The 24310-nt window shown below is 41.0% G+C and overlaps 1 protein-coding gene across 3 annotated transcripts; it reads right to left on the bottom strand.

The window, feature by feature from the left end:
- Window positions 1-7601: 7601 nt before the first annotated feature.
- Window positions 7602-21942, bottom strand: LOC146977149 (secretory carrier-associated membrane protein 1-like). 3 transcript variants are annotated; one of them, XM_085793127.1, is made up of 9 exons: window positions 21720-21942; window positions 17035-17112; window positions 15852-15959; window positions 15318-15429; window positions 14136-14264; window positions 12051-12210; window positions 11811-11912; window positions 11548-11665; window positions 7602-10893 (listed from the first exon to the last, which is right to left on the bottom strand). In XM_085793127.1, exons 1-9 carry the CDS (start codon window positions 21774-21776, stop codon window positions 10744-10746), a joined length of 1014 nt encoding a protein of 337 aa, XP_085649253.1. In that variant the 5' UTR covers window positions 21777-21942; the 3' UTR covers window positions 7602-10743. The 3 variants fall into 3 exon arrangements, with proteins under 3 accessions (XP_085649253.1, XP_085649254.1, XP_085649255.1); XM_085793128.1 differs by having other exon boundaries at window positions 15318-15423; XM_085793129.1 differs by lacking the exon at window positions 21720-21942 and adding an exon at window positions 18666-19065.
- Window positions 21943-24310: the final 2368 nt, after the last annotated feature.

Below are 24310 nucleotides of genomic sequence, written 5' to 3'. Positions count from 1 at the left end.
GCAGGTTTGGTTTCAGTTTGTTGTAACCGAGGAGGAGGAGGAGGAGGAGGAGGGAGGAGGAGGAGATGCAGCAAGTGGAGCAGCTCAGCCGCTCAGTTTGGTGCTGAGACCTCGGTTTGGCCCTCGAGGTGGGGGTGGCTGTGTTTTCCAGCCAGCGGGTGATCAGTTTTTCCACTGATGCAGAACTGAACTCTGCGTGTGCGTCTCTCTGTGTGTGTGTGTTTGTGCCTCATATTCGGAGAGTATTTCCATTTTTAATGCCACTTCGTACTCCCACCACTCCACTGCAGCTGTCAGCGTGGACGGATTAGGGACTCGACAGGAGCCGGAGATCAGACGTGAAAAGAAGAAGAGGGGGCCACGCCACGCCACCCAAACCCAGAGTCCACAGAGGGAGAGAGATGCCAAACAGGTCCTGGTAGTGAACAACTGTGTTCCTGCTACGCACAATCTTAAAGCAGAAGTAAGTGGTCCGGTCGTTTTCGCTAATGCTGCGTTCCAGGCAGGCTTTTGAAATCGTAAATTACAGCTTCAAGGGGCGGAGTTTAGCTCAGTTGGTAGAGCACCCGCCCCATGTGCTGAGGCTATAGTCCTCGCTGCAGGTGGCCCCGGTTCGAGTCCCGCGTCGGACGGCCCTGTCCTGCATGTCATTCCCCCCATCTCTGCCTCCCATTTCCTGTCACACTCTCAACTGTCCTATCTAATAAAGGCATGAAAAGCCAAAAAATATACTTTAAAAAAAAAAAAAAAAAAAAATTACAGCTTCAAGTCACAACTTACGACTTTGTAGCGTTTCAGGCAACCCACTCGTGTTTTTCCGACCTGTTTTACCGGTGAAAGTCACTATAACGGCCACTCGTAACTTCCGACCGTGAACTCGTACCAGATCGAACTGGTACGACACACGGTCGGAAAAATAGGCCAGTTTCCTTGAACGCACTGTAGAACAGTAATAGTCCCCAACGTCGCCACATTCACGGCGTCCCTTGGCTGCACACACAGCCCTGCATGCCGTTCTCTCTCCTCATTGGATAAAACTGTAGGATACGATGAATGTTTTTCTTTCGGCTCAGAGCAGAGCAGAGTGACTGACAGACCCGTGTTTCAGTCCAAACACTCTATGTAAGTGATTGCTGTCGGAAGATATAACTATTTAAGACTTATATTAACACAAATATATCACTTACTTCTGCTTTAAGTTAACCCAGTCTGTGCTGTGCGTAGGAATATGGTAGTGCAGCGGTTCGCAAAATATAGTTCCACAAGAGCATACTTTTCAAAATAAAGCAAAAAGCACACACTTAAACTGATTTTAGCTGTTTTTTCTGTGGGCTGTACCTCACACAACCTCATGTCACTGTTACCATAAATAAATAACACTTTGACTCTTAGGTTAGGAGCAACTAGACCAGTGTTTTTCAACCTTGGGGTTGAGACCCCATGTGGGGTCGCCTGAAATGTCTAGTAATTGATGAAAAAAATTACTGATGAAAATATTATTTTTAACTAATTATTATTCTTTTTAAAATTATGATTAAAAACACCACACACAATCTTAAACAACTGTATTCTACACTTTAACTTTCTCGAATATAAATCGATTTCAAATTAAATGCAGCTTATCTGAGCTGGGGCATGTTGATTGAGGGACACAATGGCTTGTGATGTCAAAATGGGGTCACGAGCCAAAAAAAGTTAGGAACCACTGAACTAGACTGAATGTTAGTTAGAGGTATTTGAACATGTTAATGCAAACTACAAAACTACTTTTACCAATTCACATTTCATTTTAATTACCTGTGAATGTGATTAAATATCTTAAATCAGTTGACAGCCCTAAGTTAAAACTGTCCACTTGAAGCAGTGACAGTAAAACCACAGAGACTAATTTCTCGGCAGAAAATAACTTATTACTGTGTGTGTCAGACTTTTAATGCAGTAGTTTTACTTGTAATTAAGTATTTTTACATTGTTGTATATTAGTACTATGATAGAATTAAAGGATTGGACAGAAAACGTTCAGATAAACAACCAGACCTTTCTCCCATGTCGTCTTCTGTTTGTTCTCTTTCTCCCCAGAAACAAAAAGCCAGTATTGTGCACTACCTGTGTGTATCTGTGTGTTAGTGTGAGTGTGTGTGTCTGTGTGTGTGTGTGTGCAATTACAAAATGACAACTCCCTCCCTCCCCAGATGTTCCTCCCTCCATGTGGACTACAGAGAAGCCTCTGGCACAACCCTGTGGCCTCCTTCCACCACCAGTGCACTCAAACTAAACACAGAGACTTGATGACTTCCAGATTAGGCACATGATGACAAATCGTGCAAATCTGAAATTCAGGCCTGTTTCACCGCCTCGGGCTTTTATAGAGGTTTTTTTTTTTGTGCCTTCTCATTTTCAGAGAAGTCAGAGTCCAGAGAGGACGAAGAAACCTCTGAGTTTTTGTTTCCTGTCACACCTGGAAGAAGAAAGTGTGTGTGCTGTGGTTGTAATTCTAATTTAGTTTATTTGATAGGGACAATGCAGGTTAACATAGTAACACCTCCACTCGTTACAAACAAGTCAATGCAGAGCCGTTGTATAGGGGAGAAAGGTGATGATAATTCTAAGGGCCCAGCGCCCAGTAGGGCTCATAAAAAACCCCAGTAGTCTAATCTTTGTATGACTGATTTATTCTGTGTAAGACCCTGACTAATACTCATAGTACACTGTAAAAACGCAACATCTTTCCAAGAATATTTGTCTTATTTCTTGTCCAAATGTCTCATTTCTAGTCAAAACTAATCTCTTTCCAATTAAAATAAGACTCATAACCTAAAAATTAACTTGTTTTTAGATCATTTTCACTTGTTTCAAACACATTTTCACTTGAAATAAGTAGAAAAATCTGCCAGTGAAAACGTGTTTTTTGTGCTTGTAATAAGGGAAGAAAAACTTGTTTCACTGTGAGATTTTTTCTACTTATTCCAAGTGAAAATATGCTTGAATGGAGTAAAAAGTGTCTAAAAACAAGCTACTTTTAATATGATGTGTCTTATTTTAAGTATAATGAGATTTGTTTTGACTAGAAATCTCTCATGTGTGTGTGTGTTTAAGACAAATATTCTTGGTAAGATAATTGAGTTTTTGCAGTGTAATGCTGCATTAGCATCAAAACAAAGTAGGCTAAATAAAAAATGATAATACATACGTAGTCTGAGAAAAAAAAAAGGAAAAGTTAGGGGGTAGGGGCCCACTTTAGTATTCTTTAAGGGGGCCCAGAATTCCTAGCAACGGCCCTGAGTCAATGTGGCTGATGTTCTGCATACAGAGATTATAGCTAATGCTAGTTTCCAACTCCTGTCCCCATTTAGGCTTTTAGTAGAAAAAAGAAGGTAAGAAGAAAGACATCAAAATTACATAACAACACTATAAAATGTACAATACATCTAAAATCATACAAAGTCATGACACATTACAAATGCATACAGTTCTGATTTTGTTTCAGCCAGACTTTAACCTTTTATTTCACACATTGTACTGTAGATTCATCATGTATAAGAATCTTCAATCTTGCAGTGTGATGTTTGTTTGCATGCTTCAAACGCGTCGTAGCGCCTCAGCTGATGGGACATGATCATGTGACAGCTGTTAGCAGACAGGAGGGGGGGCCATGTCACCGAGGCCGAGGACGGCTGCTGTTCTCACACACTCCTGAAATGCATGAGTGGTGTTAAAAGAGGAGAAGCCCTCAAGTGTGTGAGGGGTTGTTATTCCTCCTCTGTGCCCCTTCCTGTTGGCAGAGCTGCCTCTGCCGCGAGCTTCCTCCTCTGTGAGAGAGCTGCTCTGCTTTATTTCACACACGATTGTTTGAACAGAGACCAAAGGACTCGGCACGAGGGGCCTCATGTATCAATACTTGCGTGGATTTCATACTGAAACATGGCGTACGCCAAAATCCAGAAACTGTCGTACGCACAAAGAAAATCTGATGTATCAAAGTGTGCGTACGCATGGATCCAAGCACTTTTCCTTTGTACATCCCAATCAACGTGGAATTGAGCGCACATGTAAATATCGTGGTAATCTCCTCCCTGACAGCCCTCATTTAAATATGCAAATCAATGTAAATAAGGCCTGCACCAAAGATTCACTTCTCTTTATGGTCAGATAACACCATGAAAAACTGTGAGGAACAGCAATTTAACCAAATTTGAGTGGAAGGTGCTCCTCGATAAAGTTGAGCCGTGTAACATTAAGTATTTTTTACTTTTTTTTATATTGCCGTCCTCCGGCACCATCACAAAGGGGGTGGGAGAAATGTGTGTGTGTATAAACAACCAGAAGTGAGGCGGAGGACCGTCTGTCATCCCAAATGAAAAGCCAGACACTGTTACCCTAATTGTAAATTATGTGAAATGGATTTACAATTTTTATTGTGCCTTCTTGTATACACAGATCGCGTAGTAAATAAATGCAGAAGTGCGCCAGGGAGGCTGATAAGACACATGTCAACCTCTGCACGCATGTGTTTATTGACATTAAGTACTTCACACAGTCTGTGTAGTTTAACCAGCAAAAAGAAAGTCACTGACAGCGTGATATTTCGGCAGACATGCTCAATGTGCATCGGGGCGGGGGGTTACATAGGACAATTAAACAAATACATTTACTTTGCGCGCATACAGTCCCAGGCTGTAATCTGTACCCAGCTATGCTGAATGAATGAATCGTGCGCTGAACCTGCCACCTCGCCACAATGTTTGTTAATATGTGTGCATTCTAATTTACGTTTATTTACATATGACAATGTACATTTATAGTATAAAAATGCTTCCTGTTAACAGTGTGGTCAGCACCTGAATGGAGGCGATGGCTCCCCGACATGTCGCGCTCTCAGGCCGGTTGCAGCGCACTGCGCTCAGTTCCAAGAGAATTGCCCTCGGAGTCATCATGTGCAAAAAAAAAAAAAAACCCTCCGGGACTCGTGTGCACTTCGCACTGCACCATCTGCAATATCTTAAGACTAAAGCTGATGCTATTTTCTGCACCACTTTGCGCATGCTTTTCTATCCACCTATCTAATTGCAACATGTGGATGGGTTAGTTGTTCATAAATGTGTCTCTAATGTGCACATTACTCTGAGGTCTAATTGTTTTCACATTCTTAACAGTTTCCACACTTCACCTGCATGAGTGTCGCCAAAGGAACAACAGCTGTAGAAACGTGCGTACGCCAGCTATGGAGTTGGCCGTGGCCACCACACTTTCCACGGCCGTCATTTCACTTTTGATACATCTGAACGTTGGCGTGGAAAATGACGTACGCCACTTTTTTGTGCGTACGCAACATTGATACATGAGGCCCCTGGTCCCTTAACAGTCTCAGTGTGTGTGTGTGTGTGTGTTTTACACAGCGTCTTTAACAGGCCTATTATTGCCACTGCTGCTATGAATAGTGTTAAAACAAGTGGGTCCAGGCCTGGAGCTGACAGCAGCTTTACCTCCTCACTTCATCAGGAACACCTGCTCATTTAATCGCAATTATAATATAATCAGCCAATCGTGTGCAGGTACAGGTCAGAAATGATCTCTGTCATACGGTGGCTCGGAGAGGTCAATTCACCAGTTCAACTCATTGTAATTCACGAGAGCACATGCAGATAGACAAAACAATATCAGGAAACATCTTTATCAAATTGACGACAGACCTTTTGCCTGAGGAAACTACCTGCAGTTCATAGTGTTGCAACATTAAAGGAGACATATTATGCCCCTTTTCCACAAATTAAAATAGTTCCCAGGTGTCTTAAAGACATGTCTGTGACATGCTGTGGTCAAAATACCCCAAGGATCAAACATCACAGCCCTTTTCATCCGCTCAAAACAGCCCCGTTCAGAACGGCTGGTTTCAGTGCCTGTCCCTTTAAATGCAAATGAGCCACTGCTTGCCCCGCCCCTTCTACTGGTCCCAGGTAGGGGTGGTATTATGTAATATATCGGTCAATCTGGGGAGCCTGAAAATTACAGATATTTTTGTCAATTCTCACATTTTGGGGGCTGGAAGGCAAGACAAACACCCTATACTGTATGTTAATGAGCCTTCAAAAAGTGATATTTCCATAATATGTCCCCTTTAAACATGGGGTTATATCATGGTGAGAAGTGGTAAGTAAAGAAAAAACAGTGAACAAATGAGCATCAAGGGAGTAAAAACCAAACATTAATGTTATGAAAAACAGGAGTTTCCATAACAACATGGACTCACAACAGCAGGTCAGTGGTGTCAGTCTGAACTGTGTCTGGTTGTTTGTCCTGGGAAGATAAAAAAAAATCATAATCTGAAAAGCTTTAATCAAATCGGACACAAACAGGAGGCGAATGAAAAATATCAAATGAAGTTCTGGCATCTTCATGGTCACACGAACGATGTGACACAGTTTTGGGTCTTTGCAGCTTCTCACACTCAGTCATCAGGTGATGTCAGTTATAAAGCCTGAGAGAGACGACTCAGGGTTCAGACCCAGTGACTCAGACTGTGACGTGATTGTTTGAATGTTTGTGAAGCTGCTGCTGCTCTCCTCTGAGTTTTAACACACTGTGGAGCAGCTTGAAACTGACCCACAATCATGTACGTATGTTGTAAGATAATTCAATTTGTACAGTAAATGTTCTACACATCTGTGCAGATGTTTCTTCCTCAACAAAAATGACACAATTCAAAACGGTCTGTAATGTTTTATAGCTTTTGTGTATAGTGCTTTCGTGTGTGTTAACAATGTCCAATATAGATTTATCACATCTCTATCATCATTACAGTATCATCATCATCATATAATCCTCGAGTCATTGCTCTTAACGACTTTCTCATTTCCAGTTTTCCAAAAGCTCATTTCAATGTTTTCACTGTTTTCATTCTGTTGTTGATCTGTAGTTTTCCAAATATAATAACCAACTACATAAATGGATTAAATGTGTGACACAGCTGCAGCAGGTGAACCTCGTGTTGTTGGACAGACACTGACCTCGTGTGGTTTTCAGCTGCTGCTACAGTTAGTAAAGCGTGCTCGTTATTATTATTATAGGCCTAAATATTCACTGTATTTGTGGTGGAATATTTGTCTACTAACTTTTAACATTAAAACCAAAGAAAACAGAAGGCTAGATAATAAAATAATAATAATTAAAAAAAATCTAACAAAATACAGTATATCATGCAAAAAGAATTCATTAAAGTCAGCAGAACTCAGAACAGATGAATGTGCAGCTGAATTTTTCTGGTTAATGACATAAACACATCAACTCACACACACACATGCTGCTCATCTGGCTTAAACACAAACACATTTGTAAAATGTATTTGATGTTTTGTTGAGTTTTTATTGCACGATAATTAAAGCTTTGTGGATCTCACCCCAATTTATTCTCCCATATATAACAACAACACATTCTCAAACTAATGAAAAAATTAGGAGCTTCAAAAACAAAACTAAATTATAAAATGAAAACAAAAAGTCAAAGTGAAATAAAACTATCGAAAAATCCCAAAACTATTACGAGCTCACTGCTGGGGATGTTCAGACATGACATGAGACAAATGAATGAGTAACACTGAAAACACGTACAGAAGAAGAATTTTATTCAGTGTTAATACAATAAATATACAAAACTCAAACTACTCAACATGCGACTGGAGGTGAAACCAGAGTGCATCGTCAAATTATACTGATATTCAGAGCGAACCGCCGACCACCTGTAAATCATACAAAAAAAAACAAACAAAAAAAACATACAATCACCCCTCCCCGTCAGTATAGTTCATTAAAATGCAGTCGTTAAGAAGTTTAATTTCATTCTCATTGTTTCTACCACATGCCATGTTAATTAGAAAGCACAGCTTAAAGCCACGGTCCATCCACAGGACGTCACATACTGTACACTTCACGTTGCGCTGCAGTCTAACGCCTTTCTCACATTTATCATGGATTTTTCAGTTTTTTCCAAGCAAGTCAAAAAACAAAAAAACAAAAAAAAGAAAGAAAACATAACAGCAGAAATCTGTCTAAGGAATAATCTCATGTAGCTCTGTACATACAGAATAAAACGTACTCGTCCTAATGAAGCCAGTGTGAAATAAAGAAAAGAGCATGTTGCAGGAAGCTTCAACTGATTTAAAAGTAGAAAAAAAAGTCTCCTCCATGACTCTGCCCTGCACAGATTTAAGACTTGAAAGGCCCCAGTTCCCCTCTGTTCACACTCCTACACGCCACACACACACACACACACACACACACACACACACACACACACACACACACACACACACTCACAAAAGGCTTAACTGGCTTCAACATGACACACAAACAACAAACAGACACGGAGATCAGACACATTCAAAAATCAGCTTTGCAGCAACACAAACAGTGTACAGTGTTTAGAAAAAAGACACATTCACTTCAAAACATGTGGGACATAAATGAGACAGAGAATGGCCCCCCCTTCCCTCCCCCCAAAAATCGTCATCATCATCTTCATCATCATTATCCTCTGATCTGATTGTTCAGTGATCGTCAACCCACCGTTTTCATATAATGAATAAACAAGCAATCATCAGAACATCACGTCCACATTACTGGCCTTTTTTTTTTTTCTTTTTTAATTGTCTTTTTAAAATATTTTCTTATTGCAATATATTCATTTACATCACATATAGTATTTAAATCCAGGGGCCAGTCTTGTCTGTGTCTTAATTTCTATTTTTATTTTTGTACAATCTGATATAATTTGTCTTTAACCTCGTCATGCAAGTGAAGAGTACATCCTGAGTACAACTGAGGTAAATCTCCAGGACAGGAGACGAGTTTCGACTTTCCTCTTCAGAGCTGTATATAAACATGCAGCTGTATGTATGGATGTATGTATGTATGTACAGAGTGGTGGATCAGATAGGATGGATGCAGAGACTACGCTGAGCTCAGCTGGTGCACGTCACACACGTCTGGGTTGTTATTATGATTATTATTACACTAATGAGCCGGGGACTAGAGGCGTCGTTATCAACATCCGCAGTCAAGAGTCTAATGACTGGAGTTAAAGTGCAACTTGGTGAGATTTCTGAACAATGGATATGTAGATCATCGTAGGCAAAAAAAAAAAAGATTCTTGAGAAGTGATTTCCACCCAAAATAAAAAATAAAGATTTAAATATCAAACACTCCTCCTAAAAGCTTGTTGAATTTTGCATCTTAAATAAGTTCCACCATTGATTATTTATTTTTCATAGTGGAAAAAAAGAATTGAAAGAAACTTTTAACTCCACCTGTGCTGCAGTATAAATGTTCAAACTGACTCTTCAGTGGCTACTGTTTTCTCAGTCTCAACGACTGGATCTAAATATACACCGCCTTGCATTCTGGGAAAATTGTGAAGTGCATTTCTCACCATCATCTGACACAGTAATAGAGATTTACTGCCTCGTGGTTGTGTCTCTCTGTCATTCAGCCGAGTGGCAGGACAGATGATCACAGTTGAATAATGGCTGGTGAAGTTGACCTTTCACCTTTTGGATATGAAATGTCATTACTTCATTTTATTCTTTTGACATGTGAGTGAAATTTTGTGAATTTGTGAGGAAAAAAATCAGTTTAACCACAAATCCATATGAACATTTGTGCCAAATTTGAAAAAAATCTCCTCAAGGCGTTATAGAAATATGGCTTTTACAAGAATGGGATGGACGGACATTATAAATAACTGATTAATCATCATCTGATATCAATTATTATCCCTACAGATTACAGAAAGGAGTGTTTGATATTTAGCAGATTAGATTATGGGTGAAGCGTCACTTCAAGGATCAAGACTACACATTCTCTAAAACCCAATTTCTGAGGAAAGCAAACACTAGAAGGCAAAGCAGTGAACTGGAATGCACAGCATTCATCTTCAACAATACGACGTCCCTCCACTGGGGGGCAGCAGTGTTTAGTTACGCACTCATGGAAAAAACAAGCAAAACGAAGCTCAGGTTTCTGCTGCATGTGCATTCAGGACAGGTCAACTAGAGCGCATGAAATGACTTCCACTTGTCCAGCAAATAAATTAATCTTAAAAACAGGAAGTAGTTTGATTAGGTCGATAAATTAAAAGAAAGGCTCAAACACACAGGAACGTCTCAGGACGGCTGGAGGTGGGAAAGCGTCCCCTCGGACTTGGTTCAGCTACGTTAACACGGGACCTCGAGACGGCGCCGACGGTTAAGACAGGCACACAAATATTAATTTAGTTGGTTACACACACACGCACACACACACACACACACACACACATATACACACAAAAATAAAGTAGATCAACGCTGGTCGAGTGGTGGGAGTGCAGCGTCAGATGAGGGGTTCCCAGAGTCAGAGATGACAGTTGTTACAGTAAATGTTGCCGGGGCAGGAAGGAGCGGGACAGCAGGACGGAGCCGTGACCCTGTTTGAACGACCCCGGTCGCGGTTTTTCTCTCTCAGACTCAGATCTCAGATCGGGGCTGAAATGTAATGGCCGTTACATAAACCATGTCCACATTGTCAGAGGGCTGGATGGAGGTGGGGGAAGGGGAGAGAGGGAAGGGGAGAGGGAAGGGGAGGGCTGTGTGTGTTCAAACAGGGCACTTGGCTCAGTGGAGGCTGGGTGCTGCACTTGTGAGTAGTGATGGAGGAAGAGGAGGAGGAGGAGGAGGAGGGGTGGACGGAGAGATGGACGAGCTCTCGGGGCCGATCAGATCTGCTCCTTGAAGGATCCTTGCGCGGCCCTGGTGGCGGCCGTAGCGGCGGCCGTCTGGACCGTCTTGTTGGACATGACGCCCGTGGCGAACTCCTGCTGGGCCTTCTCGAAGCTGGCGTCGGTGGTGCGGTACATCGCGTGGACCTGCGGAGGAGAAGGAGAGATGGTTTAAATGGATAGTTCAACATTTTGGCAAATTGACCCATTGCCATAATCCCTACAGTCATAGCAGTAGGTTTGTTACCTTTAATTGTCAGTGCAAGCTATTTTTAGAACGGCAGAGCAGAGACGCGAGCTGCTCAGAGCTACGCTACGGAGGCTCATGGGATTTCTTGGTTTCCCTCATCAAACTCATCAAATACACAATCCAACAACTCCAAAACGCTCTCGTGGACAAGTTGTGAGCTGCACATTCACCACGCTATGAAATAATAACGGGACGTTATGAGACGGCATTGCTTCCCGTCGGGAGCAGTTTCTCGGCAAGCAGTCTCTGCATTTACCTCTAAAACAACTCCGTCTCGTAACGTTCTGTTATTATCTCATAGTGTGGTGAATGTGCAGGTCACAACTTGTCCACGAGACCGTTTTGGAGTTGTTGGATTGTGTATTTGATCAGTTTGATGAGGGAAACCAAGAAATCCCATTAGCCTCCGTAGCGTAGCTCTGAGCAGCTCACGGTCAATTAAAGGTAACGAACCTACTCCTAAGACTATAGGGATTAAGGCAATGGGCGAATTTGCCAAAACGTTGAACTATCCCTTTAAGGCTGAACAATGGTCTAGGCTCAGCTTGTACCTTCTTGAACATGATGAGGGACATGACAGCCAGTGATGTGAAGAGAGCAGCGATGAGGATCATGATGATGCCCACTGGGATGCTGGTGTTGAGGCCTGTCAGAGCTGAGATCCACCCGCTACGGACAAGAAAGACAAGCATTAAAGTCAAATTTGTAAATTCTGTATTATTTATGGTCAACAAATCTGAATTAAAAATATTAAAAAATGAATACAAAATGTATGAAAACTGACCAAATATGCCTAAAACGTTTATTTTCTCACCTGGCGCCCCACCCAGTGATGCCAATAGACTGCATGACGTAGATGCCAAACTGACTGATGTACACGAAGAAGAAAATGAAAAATCTGAATGAGCTGTCACTCCTGCGGGGAGATTAAAAAACGAGATATGAGCAACACGGTGATGGGAGCGCACAAGCATTTGTATTCACAGCCGATGGATTATAAATTTAATGCCGTCTTTTGCACCTTCATTAATGATAATGCGTTTGCGTCATTTACCTAAACGCTCCGTAAAGTGGTCTGTACCAACAGACGAACGAGCAGGGGGTGAAGAGCAGGAGCCAGAGGATGGACAGGCCGAAGTCCACCCCGCGCTGGGCGTCCACACAGAACCAGGCCATGCAGCCGATCATGTTGGCCAGCAGCGTCCCAGCGTGAACTGAGGGAGAAACACAGTAGAAATATCTGGATGGAGGCCGGAGGAGGAAACACACTGATGCTGGACTGAGAACATAACACACACACTTAATTATTCATCTCTACCATTTGTTCTGTTCATGGGGTCCTAATGGCGACTGTGTGGTGGAAGAAAAGTCTGTAAAACTATGAAAGTGTATTAAAAAAAAGAAAAAAAAAGAGCAGGAACACACTGCTGAGTTTGAAAGTTAAATTTAAAACTTGTGCATTTCTGAGGAAAAAACTGGATATACTCTGACATTATGAAAAGGAAATCAAGGAAGGAAACACGTCTCTTTTGTAGAATGGCACCATTTACAGTAATGTTTCCTCAAAGTCTGGATGCTTACAGTGATCTGATCGTTCCGAGATAAAATATCAAGAATTCCCATGTTGCTAAATCCACTTGAAAAGTAGAATTTGATAAGATCTCCCACTGCGGAAACAAGCTACGTCTTTCCAACCTCACAGTGTGTAGAGGGTTACTTCCTTCCAAGTGTTTTCTTTGCAAATTTCTGATTATTTTTCATAAATTTGTGACTTTATGGAGTCAGAGACAATGTGAATATGAGTTTTATGTCTTCAAATGTGCTGTGAGCCACAATACAATGCTGTCATAGTGAAACTGAGTGGATTTTACATGACAGTGTGAAATATGACAGTAGCCTGCTGGTTGACACAGCAAGCAGCAGCTGAGCGGGGGTGGTAAGAGAGACACTTGACTGCAGCTCAGGATCTGTCTCTACTTGAGCTTGGAAAATATCCAGCTTGACTGAAACTCTCTTCACTTCACTATCAGAGTCGATCTGTGAACAAAAACGAGCGGACTGAAACAAAGAGGAAGGATCAGCGGCCGCTCTCTCTGAGTCTGAACCAGCCTTTAACAATCACCTGACCGTGTCACTTCATTGGGCCACATGACTGCACCACGTGTCCACGTCATGTGGCTGCTGAATTCCACTGGAGCCCTTTCACTCGCTGAATCTCACACACAAGTTATCATTTTTGAATTGATTTCCTCTGCTGAGAAATAAGAAGTCAGATAGCGTCCGCCCTTTACTGGATATGAAAGGAGGCTGCCATGTGCTTGAGTTTTTTATTTCTGATTTGTATTATCAGAACAGACACGTCCTGTAAATTTCAGCCTTATATGATTATATCTACCCAGTACAGCAGAGGGGGGGTGGGTGGGGCATCCTTATAGCTGTACTGTCTATACTGACATGTCCTGTGATTTAGATAGGCAGGGAAAACCATGCATCACTGTGGATGAGCTTTGAAGCTGCAGAGGAAGGAAGAGCAGCAGCAGTAGATCCTCTCACATCTCAATTTATCAAAAATAAATAATGATTCTGTGTTTATAAGGACAAATGTGGCAATTAGATTTAATTAGTGGACTAATTTTGTTTAAGAGTTTTGTCATGAGGCTACAAACATCAGTACCTGCAGGTTTACACAGGTTTTGACAGGCAGTGACACATAATATTGACTAAAATCAGGACTTTTATTGAATTTAATACAAATTAAGAGTTTTAGAAAAAGACTGTCTCTCTTCATTTTCCCATCTTCCTTAAGCAGAAAGAGTTTAAATTTGGCAGAATAAGAATCCAAGACAAATACTCACTATAACCACATTATGTAACTACCGCTCGTTAAAAGTCAAGCTTCTCTAAGTTACGAGGCCACGTCAAGTCTGGAAAAATAAAAGCTTGACCTGGCAGCTGCCACCGTGACAACAACAGTTGTAAAAACTTGACCCGTGAATATTAAAAACCACCGTGAAGTATTTTTCTGTCTGTTGAGCCTCTCTTCTGACCGATCCTGCAGAGTGGGATGGTGTTTTTCAATACAGGCCTGTGCAGTTCTTTTCTATATTATATTTTAAAGGAATAAACCCATAGGACTCACACATCCAGAGGTAGTACATGATCTTGACCGTCTTCTGAAACTCTACAGGAATATCCACAGTGATGTCGTGGTAGAAACATGGACCCACGGGGAACTTCTCTGGGAGGGGAGGCCAGTTGTTTTTCCTGCCTGAAACGGGAAAAATAGGAAAAATTTGTGAATGTGAAGCATTAAAAGCAATTATGAGTTCATGTTTTATACTTGAGTCTGTCCACTAATCGCCCATCACCAGAATAAGTCAGCCAGAGTTCAGCTATATCATGACGGACGGAGGGAGGAATCAGTTTATACCGACCAGCTGCACGTGAACATGTGTTTTACAGCCGTACATGTGCAGTACAATGAATGCATTCTGTGATTTCCTGCACACCGCATCATTTAATGTGACAGAAGAGATGCTGTTCAATGCAGCCGATGTGTTTGAAAATAGAAACCTTAAGCTGCCTCTGTGGAGGATCGACACGGATTTGAAGGAATCGTTCCCAATTTGAGAAATCGGCTTATTTTGCTTTCATGCTTGAGAATTAGGCGACAAGATTGATTTTCATGTTTGTTGAATAAAGTCGGATGTAATGAGCTCGGTTTGGCGCAAATCCCTGAGACCTTTAAATCGGACTAATTAATTTAACATCATTACAACCAATGGCATTTCTTGGCCTGGTTCAGTGACTCCATGGCAGTGTCGCTGTTTGCAAGGTTGGCAAGTGGCAGCCGTATCACAACGGTAGGTGTAGTTAGCGTCTTTTGTTTGTTTATGTTGTTTGTTAGCTTGTAACTGTCAGTGGCTCACACAGTGTTAGTGGTTGTACTACTGTAATGCAAACACGGATCACTGCAGCTCGAAGACAGACATACACAATCCTATAATGTGTCCCGTATTATTTAAAAAATATGAATGTTAACTAGGTCTAGCACCTGAATTTCAATGGATGGACTCTAAACTAAACTAAATCAGTCATCTCCAGCTATATTTTTAGCCAGGTATTTATGATCTATCTCCTCATCTCAACTCCTTTACATTCAGATCACGTGTCATCAAGTGTGTGCGTCATCAGAAACGTGACAGAAGAAAACGTTCTGATCCCAACAGAAGACAAATCTGTTATGTTTCCAGTGGATTGAGACGGAGTATAAATCTGTGTTGTGACAGTCGTGCTCTGCAGCTGAACGCTGGCGTCTGACCTCCTGAAGCACTGAGCGACTGCATCTCTCTCTCCCGGCGGTCCAGCTCCGCTGCCTTCCTCTCCAGCTCATCCTGTCGCTTCAGGAGCTCGGCAGCTGCTCGTGTCTGCTCCTACACACACACACACACACACACATGGAAAGAAATTATGTCAAAACACAAGTGTGTGTGTGTGTGTGTTGCGTGTCAAACTGTTTGGCTGACTATTTTTTTCCAGCTTGTTGGAAAATCTCTCGTTTCTACTTTCGGCGTGAATCCAAATCTCAACAGGAGGAGAGACATCACAACATGTTCTCAGGAGTGCGTCTGCGAACGAGATGCAGCATCACAAGTTGTTTCCTCTGCGGCCCAGTCACAGACACACACAGCTTCCTGCTGGGCCGCTTCTCGGGCCACACACTCATTGTGTAAAACATTACAGACACATGCACACAAGACAGTAGCACAGCATGGTTTTACAATGTAAACAATGCGTTTCCCAGTAGTGTGTGTGTGGTGTGAGTGTGAGGAGATCCAGCTGTGGTCAGCTGTACCTGAGTCTGAGGCTGTGAGTAGGCTGGAGGCTCCTCTGTGGGTTTCATGATGGCGGGTTGTGTGTTGATATGAGGTCCAGCAGCCTTGGGGGCCATCCCTGCAGGTGTCTGTGGAGAAAACACATGTATAATATAGTCAAGTCCTGTTATCTTACAGCTGACAGACGCTGGAAAAAAAAAAACACTGCGTACATTTCATTAATAGCCCGATAAAATGTATGAAACACAAAAAAAGAGGAAGTTAGTTTTCTCAAAATGGCCAGCGTCTCAAAGATAGATTGTTTAGAGATTATTTAGAGAAGCAGAGTCATTTATCCCCACAAACAATGTTGTGAGATTTGAACGATTAGAAGATAATATATTCTTCAACCAGTGAATAAGAATTTAAAGGGAGCGTTTTTGTGTTGTTGTGTTGAACTGTCCCTTTAATTAAAGCTCAGTTTGTGAATATTTGTAATTCAGATCTTGAACCTGCTCCTTTCATAGAGAAAAAAGAGAGACTAAACCAAAGTTGCAGAGGCACAGACATGTAGGCTACTTCTTTGGTATAAAAAAGAAAATGTAAAGGAGGCATCAGTGGCAGAGCGGGTCGTCCACTCATCAGAGGGTCAGTGGTTCGATCCCTGCTTTCTCCTATCCATGTGTCAAAGAGTCCTTGGGCCACTGAGTCGGCATCGGTGTGAAAATAAGGCCAGAAAAGTGTCATATGAGTGCAGAGACCAGAGCAACTGTGTGTCAGCAGCTGCTGCACCGACATGATCTTAAAATACTTTGCACAGAGCGAATCCAGAGACCTGGAGCTTTCAGACAAGGTACGACTCAAGTCTGGGTCTGGTGCTGAAGAAAAGAGCTGAACAAGGTCTCCTGAGGCCAAAGTGGATGGAGGTTAATTTTCTATTTCCAGCGTAGTTAATAAATAATTTGACGATAATGTAAACAGGAGCTTGGCTGTTTGAATTATAACCAGTTCCTATGTCTGAGAGAATATGTAGGAATGAAAGGGTATAAACACCGCCCTTAGGGATTTGTCTCATTTCCCATTTAACACAATGTTTAATTAAATAGCTATCCCACTGATACTTCATCATGTGGAGGTCAGATTGGTTTGGAAACTGAGTAAATCCTCTGAATCCTGTAAACTATTTGACATATGAGCTCACTGGTTAATGAGTAAAGCACTCACTGGTTTGGCATCTGTGAAGGGATTGTACTCCTCCAGCCCGGGAGGAGCCGCCTGTCTTACTTGGGTCACTGATGGATCCTGAGAAAACAGAATTAAAAAAATTAAAAAAAAGACGTCACATGAGAACATGAAGGAGAAAAAGCAGCAAACGATTTGACAATGTGAACACCACGATCTCTCCACGTTTCTATATCTCTATCTATCTGTTTCACCGAGGACACCAGTGAAAATTTCTTACGGTAAAAGAAAAATAGCTCATGAGAGTGCAACAACCCTCCATTATTCTGCCAGATCAAGGCCACACAGCCCCCTTTATTCAAAAACGCAACAGGCCTATAATTCAATAGTGGCAAAGACGGGATGATTCCAATAATTTTCACGGGAAGACGTCTATAAATACCCACGGAGGGGAAGGTGGTGGTGGTGGAGGAGGAGGAGGAGGAGGAGGAGGAGGAGGAGGAAAGAGGGGGAGCTGAGATGCTTCTGGCTGCTAATGAAAGACATAAAAAAGGGGAAACTTTGTATTTTTCTAGAGTGCTGGGTTTTAACCACATTCTTGATTTGTGAGACGAGCACATTAACACGACCTTGTCCAAAAAGAACCAGGGTTCACACATGGGTTTTTCTATAAACAGCCTGAAATTAAATTACACAGAACATGGAGGTGGGATTAAACCACAGTAAAGACCTCTACTTCAGTACTGTACTTATATATTTTTAACTATTTGACTACTGCACTTCAACTTCACTACATTACAGAGGGAAGTATTACAATTTTGCTGCATATTTAATCCATAAATACAACAACTAATTCATTTGTAGATTAAAATCTTGCATAAAAAGCACGAGGAATATAGAATATAAAAATACACCGTTGTGTCCAAGACTAGATAAAGCTTCACAACACTTCTTCCATGTTAATGTCTCACATCTTATTCAAATACAACGCTCCACACCACAATAGTGCATTTCTACAAAATCTATTTTGCTGCTTAATAGACTGAAATTAAAATACACAGAACAGGTGGAATTAAACCACAGTAAAGACCTCTACTTCAGCACTGTACTTACTTATATTTGACTACTGTACTTCTACTTCACTACATTACTTAGGGAACTATTACAATTTTGCTGCATATTTATTAAAAAAACAAAACAATAACTATTTAGTTTTTAAATTAAAATCTTGCATAAAAAGCACAATAGAATCTAAAACTGCACTACTGTCCAAGACTAAAGCTTCACAACACTTCTTCCATGTTAATGTTTCACATCTTATCCAAACACAACACTCCACACCACAATAGTGCATTTCTACACTTTGTACTTTAAATCTATTTAGCTGCTTAATATTTAGTACTCACTTTAATGCAGGACTCGCTGTGCTGTACTTAAATTACAGATAAGAGAAACAGCACTGCACTATCTGTACATACTGCTGAGTGTCTGTAATACTAGAGTACACCTACAGTAATGTTTACTTATTCAACGGCTGTGTAACAGATCAAACTTTAAAAGTACAGAGTTTAGTATCTTCTGCTCCTATTTGCACGTTAAATGCCTTGTTGTTCCCGTCGGCAGCAGTTAACCTACATTTTAATAACTGTCTCTTTTAATAATAATCTTCTTACCATCAGCTGATGTCAGTCAGGAACTAGTTTCATTCAAATAGCGGCTCGGCATTAACATCCAGTCTGTGTTTTCCTTGTGCAGTCTCCAGTACGATCCTCTCACTGACTCTGACTCTTACATTTCTAGGAGAATCTCCTCCTCCGCCACACACACATGCACACACACACGCACACTTACACGCACATATACATATGCACGCAGGCTGCAACTTGTCACCAGACCGGGGTCATAAATATTTCAAGCTTTGTCGTGTTTAAAGTTTAATGTCGGCCTCTTGCACGGCCAAACAAACACATGCATATTCACCGAGTGCACAGAGTTTTCCTCTTGAAATCTGTAGTCTCTCATTGCCGTACACCTGTTGCACGTCTGCACCATGTGAAAACAATTTCATGCTTATGGATTTCTGTCACCTAACAAGACACACACTAGTGAACTTACAACAATAAAGCAATAAATAAAAACAGGCTCCGTTCTGCACAAATCTCACAATCTGATCACACTGACTGAATCCTTCAGCACTTCGACGACGACTGCGCTGTATTAAAAGTTAAAGCTGCAACATGTAAACACATAATCATACAAAGACGAATCAAATGTGACATCAAAGCTGTTTTTCATGAACTGAAACGGGAGCCTAAATTCTAATTTCTGTAATTAGCTCACATCCGAAAGAAATAGGCCAAAAACAGAGCGAGCACTTTGATGCATCATGACTGGGAGTGATGAAATTCAGCAGGAGAGGCGCCTGCCTGCGAGGATCATCGCTCCACATATGTCACACAGGACGGCACCATATGATTTCATGAACTATTGACGATAGCTCAGAGAAGGGAAGAAAGCTCCATCTCTCCTCGGGCAAAACAAAAGTGTGGGCCAACGATGGGGAGAAAAGTGTCAGAACAGCAGGGGGGTTCACTCGTCGTGTCAGTATGTTAATGTGGGACCCCATGAATTATTGAGACTCTGAGCATCTGTACAGTCGCACTCTGCCGTCAGCATCTTTCACCATCACACAGTCTGACGAGAAGACGGTGAGAGTTTATGGAAAGAATTTAAACTTCTAAAATGAGAGATATCGATCAATACGGCCATGTTCTCTGTGGCATTTTTTACAAGTAACCAATTGGTTGTTTACCTGACTATTCATCTAAAACGTCAGATGTGTCTTATTTGTATAGTATCTGATGACGTAATTATAATTTCTGACTAGTCTGCCAATTATGTTATTGATTTATTAACTGGTTAGTCCATACAATATCAGAAAGGTGCTTCAGGAAAAACTTTAATTGAGAAATTGACAATTAAAATGGTTGTCCATTCATTTTATTTCTGATGACTAATCGATAGATCAGCAATTTTGTCTAAGTGATTTTTGTATATGTCTGTCTTGTTTGTTCTTTAGGTTTGATTGTTTGTTTGTTTTTTGTTTTGCTTTAGTGTCTGTATTGTATTGTATTGTCTTGTTTCCTTTCATTGTATTGTGCTGAGTTGTGTTATGTCTTGATGTTTTTTGTGTAGGACCCCCTCGTAAACGAGTTGTTACAACTCAAGGGGCTTATCCTACTATAAATAAACAACTTCAACAACAATCAGTTTTGACGGCACAAACTAAGTTACTTATCTGAGACACGGCTGCAGCTCACAGTTCATTTTTATATTTATTCAATGTACTTTTTTTTCTCTATTCATCTTTAACCTGTTATAAAAACACATCTCAAATCCCAAATATATCAATATCATTTGTCCTATTCGTCCTGGATGAGGTAGAGAGGGAGAGAGTGATGCAGGTGTAGTGAAGGAGGCTGAGGGCGGAGGACACCGAGGGGTTGAAAGAGCACATGATCAAATAGAGGCTTTCATCATGACAACACACTGTGAAGACAAGACGGTCCACAGCTGGACGCCTAACTAAAGCCAACGGCTCAATACAAGCATGACAGCAACAAAATGGACAACCACAACATCTTCTGCCCTCATCTACTTCTCTTTTCTGAATTAGCCTACACCGATGACAGTTTAGATGTGTTGATAGAAATTCAGGATTAACTCTCTCCATATCATTATTTCTCGTTTATTAAATTAAAAAAAGTTAATTATGGGGGTTTCATCTAATTCCAAGGTTGTGCTAAATTATCTTTTTTAACGTCCAGTATATTACCGTACAAAACTCAAATGAGCATGAAAACAGGAACAACAGTGGGACAGCACTTTATCTACTTTAACACAAACTGTACATGTTCCCCTTAGAGACCTATTAAGGGGAAGGATGTTCAATAGAACCAGTCATAGAAGATATGTTCAGATGTTAAAATAGTTTTACAGTATTTGCTCTGTGTTTCAGCCCTACTTGAGCAAAAGAAATTCTGATAAATAATATCAGTAAAACAAAACAAAAAAAATGTGTTAAAGAAGTAAAAAGTCCCCTATGACTCATTTATCATTATGTATAACATCATTATTATGTGATATTAGTTTTGGTAGATTGGGGATTAGTTGGGGTTATAAATGAATAATCACTTAATCTATAATTGAATCATCTTGGCTGTAAAATGTCAGTAAGTGGTTGTAAAAGGTGCTTGTTACCTTTTACCGTTTTAGTAACCAAACACTCCTTCAAAAAGGGTCACAAGATGAATTTGAAGTTCTGCCAAGGTTTAATTTAATGTGAGGGATGAATCAGACCAGTTTGTTCTGGGTGTTTACATTAAACTCACCCCTTGAATATGGGTGACGACGACGTAGTTTCATTAAAGCACAGAGCAACAACAGCCAGGTTTACCTGCTATGCAGTCTGTATCAGAGACACACCTGAGAGGCTGTAGCACAACACTACCTCTGTTATGTCACTCCAAAGTGCTCCGATATTAAGTGACAGTCTATTTAAAGCCTGGCAACACGTGATTTAACGTGTCTTATCTTCAAGTTACATTATCATATAAGTCTAATACAGATTATTCAGACTTTCTTGGCTGGGTAACGTGTTGTTATTAATATGAAATAACGCAGCAGCTAACGCTAACGTGGCTACCTCCTTAGCTAGCTGTCCTTACCTGAAACGGGTTGCTGAAGTCCGGGTCCGCGAACGGGTTGCTGTCGAAATCCGACATTGTGTTTTATTTTGAGTTTCTTCCCTCAATGTGTCACAGAGCTGGTGTTTTAAAGGTAAAGTTTAAGCTGGTCGCTTCAGGAAAAACACCGTGTCACACTGACACGGTCGGAGGTGAAGTCAAGTGTGGACTAGTCCAGGCGGAGATACACGGTCCAGAGACGTTATCACCGCGAGGGATTGGTCACCAGCAACGGATCGAACGTGAATCAACCAGGCGGAAGTACATAAACGTCACGTCCTGGTTTACAAAACAAATGTATCGACAGGAGAGGCAGTGTCACGGTTCACCCACCCAGAGATCCTACTAGTCTAGATTTGTTGATAACTTTGGGCCTGAAGCCACTTTTCCCCCTCAAGTTCATGGAAGATAAATGTGTTGACTGCTCATTGTGTGAAAAGTTTACAGAGACCTGTTAAATGACTCTTTCTCTCTTTATCGGGGTATCTGCTCTGCTCTGCTCTATGTTTTATGCAAAATGTTCTTGATTTGCCTGTATGTAATTAGTAATTGATAGATCACTTTGTCCATGTGTTTGTTTGTTGTTCTTTGTCCGCTGAATAGTCAACAAAGGGGTGGGGGGTGGGTGGGGTGTAGCTCTAGTAAAGTAAACCCACACTGATAACTTGACTGTAACTGTAATCACCATCAAGACTTCCTATGTATTTAGTGAAAAGGGGAAAAAGGTAAACAACACAGTTCAGTGGATTGATAACGAGCCTTAGGCTATATGTGACAAAATATAACATTTCAGCCACAGAATTTTATTTTCGTTTTTAGATAGATAGATAGATAGATAGATAGATAGATAGATAGATAGATAGATAGATAGATAGATAGATAGATGAATGAATGAATGAATAGCCTACTTTATTTCAAACATGTGAATAAGATATTACACTTGAAGCACTAGTCAATAAAAACCTTGTATGTTTGAAAAGGAATAGGAAGAAGCATTAGCTTATTAATTCCTATCCCTTCTCCACCAAGAATAGGTTATCTTACTTCCTGTACATCCTGTTTTTTTTTAATACTCTCACAAAACAAACAATCACCAACAAACAACAACACCATGACTGCTTGTGTCAAAATAAATACAATAAGTGACAAGTACTATGGCAAAAGTGTGAAAACCTTAATGTTTGTCATACCCCTCTTCTTCCCTGTACCTTAATACCATCTGTTTGTACCGCTGTTTGAATTTGCTCATGGTTGGACATTGTCTGAGCTCCTCCGCTAGTCTGTTCCACAGTTTCACTCAAAAGGTTTTTAACGTTGTGCGTGCATATGTTTTAGGTTCAGTTCCCCCCTCAGATTATATCCCCCTTCTCTCAGAAAAAAACATGCTTGAATATTTACTGGTAGTGTGTTATGTTGCCCTGTACATGATTTGTGCTCATCAACCATGGTTGTGACCTCAACCATGGTTGATGAGAGCAGAAATGTTGTTGTTGTTGTGAAAATGGGCGAGCTCGTGAAGACGCGAATTTACACAAAATGGTCACGAGTCAAAACGAGCGTCAAATCGCGTATCTCGCGTTTGGTCGCGCGTCAGAACTCGAGCGAAAAAAAAGCGTTCCTCGTGTTTGGTGGGAAGCCCCTTGTGGGTCTTCCCACCAAACACGATGAAATAGACGAAGACGCGATGGTCCCGTCGCCCAAAAAAAATCGGGTGTATTGCGTCGCAAAAAAAAAAGTCGCGTCTACCGCGTCTCGCGCCTAATCGCGTCTTTGCGTTACGGCCTTTTACACCGCGGACGTAACGAATAAACGGTGACGGTGTGAACGAACAACATAGAACAGGACCAGACGTGGCGTTGTTTCCTCTTTTCACCGACAGCTCCACTCTCCCTTACTTACACTAACTACTGTTATTGTTGAGGCCAGAGAATTGTGGGATTTGTAGTTTTTGACCAATCGCAGGTTGTGCTCTTTCTTTTTTGTGATTTTCCCGGTTCACACATGTTTGTTTTTTTTTAGGGGCAAATGCGAGTGAAATGCTCGCCCATGGTGGGCATAAGAAAATGTAAGACCTGTCTAAAATTATTTAAGACTTGAACACAATAATTCAACAAATTTAAGACATTTTAAGACCTAAAATTTAGATTTTCACATTTTAGACTTTTTAAGACCTCGCGGATACCCTGTTATTTCATATAAAAGTTTAAGTGCATACATATTTTATGATGCCGTCGTAGAATTTTCTAATAAATTTAATACTTAATTTTAGATACATGAATTTAAGACATTTTAAGGATACCCTGAGAAGTTGTGCGCTCGCAGCAGGACAGATAATCAGATGGATAATCGGTAAAGTTAATAATTTCACTTAATGTGGCCATGAATAAATTCATTTTGATGTTTCGCCTGTTATTAAACACAAATCTTGAATAGGTCTCCGCTGTTTTCACATTTAAAAAGGTCTTTGTTGTCTTTGTACAGAGACAATATGAGATTTGCTTGTAGCCACAGCACTTAAAAAACCCACTGTAACCTATTTTCATAGGCACACCAGCCTCACTTTCAATAAAACA

Source organism: Trachurus japonicus, chromosome 12 (genome assembly GCF_045865225.1).
Source record: "Trachurus japonicus isolate A0001 chromosome 12, Traja_1.0".
Classification (NCBI taxonomy): Eukaryota; Metazoa; Chordata; class Actinopteri; order Carangiformes; family Carangidae; genus Trachurus; species Trachurus japonicus.
This window is presented reverse-complemented; position numbering and strand designations above follow the sequence as displayed.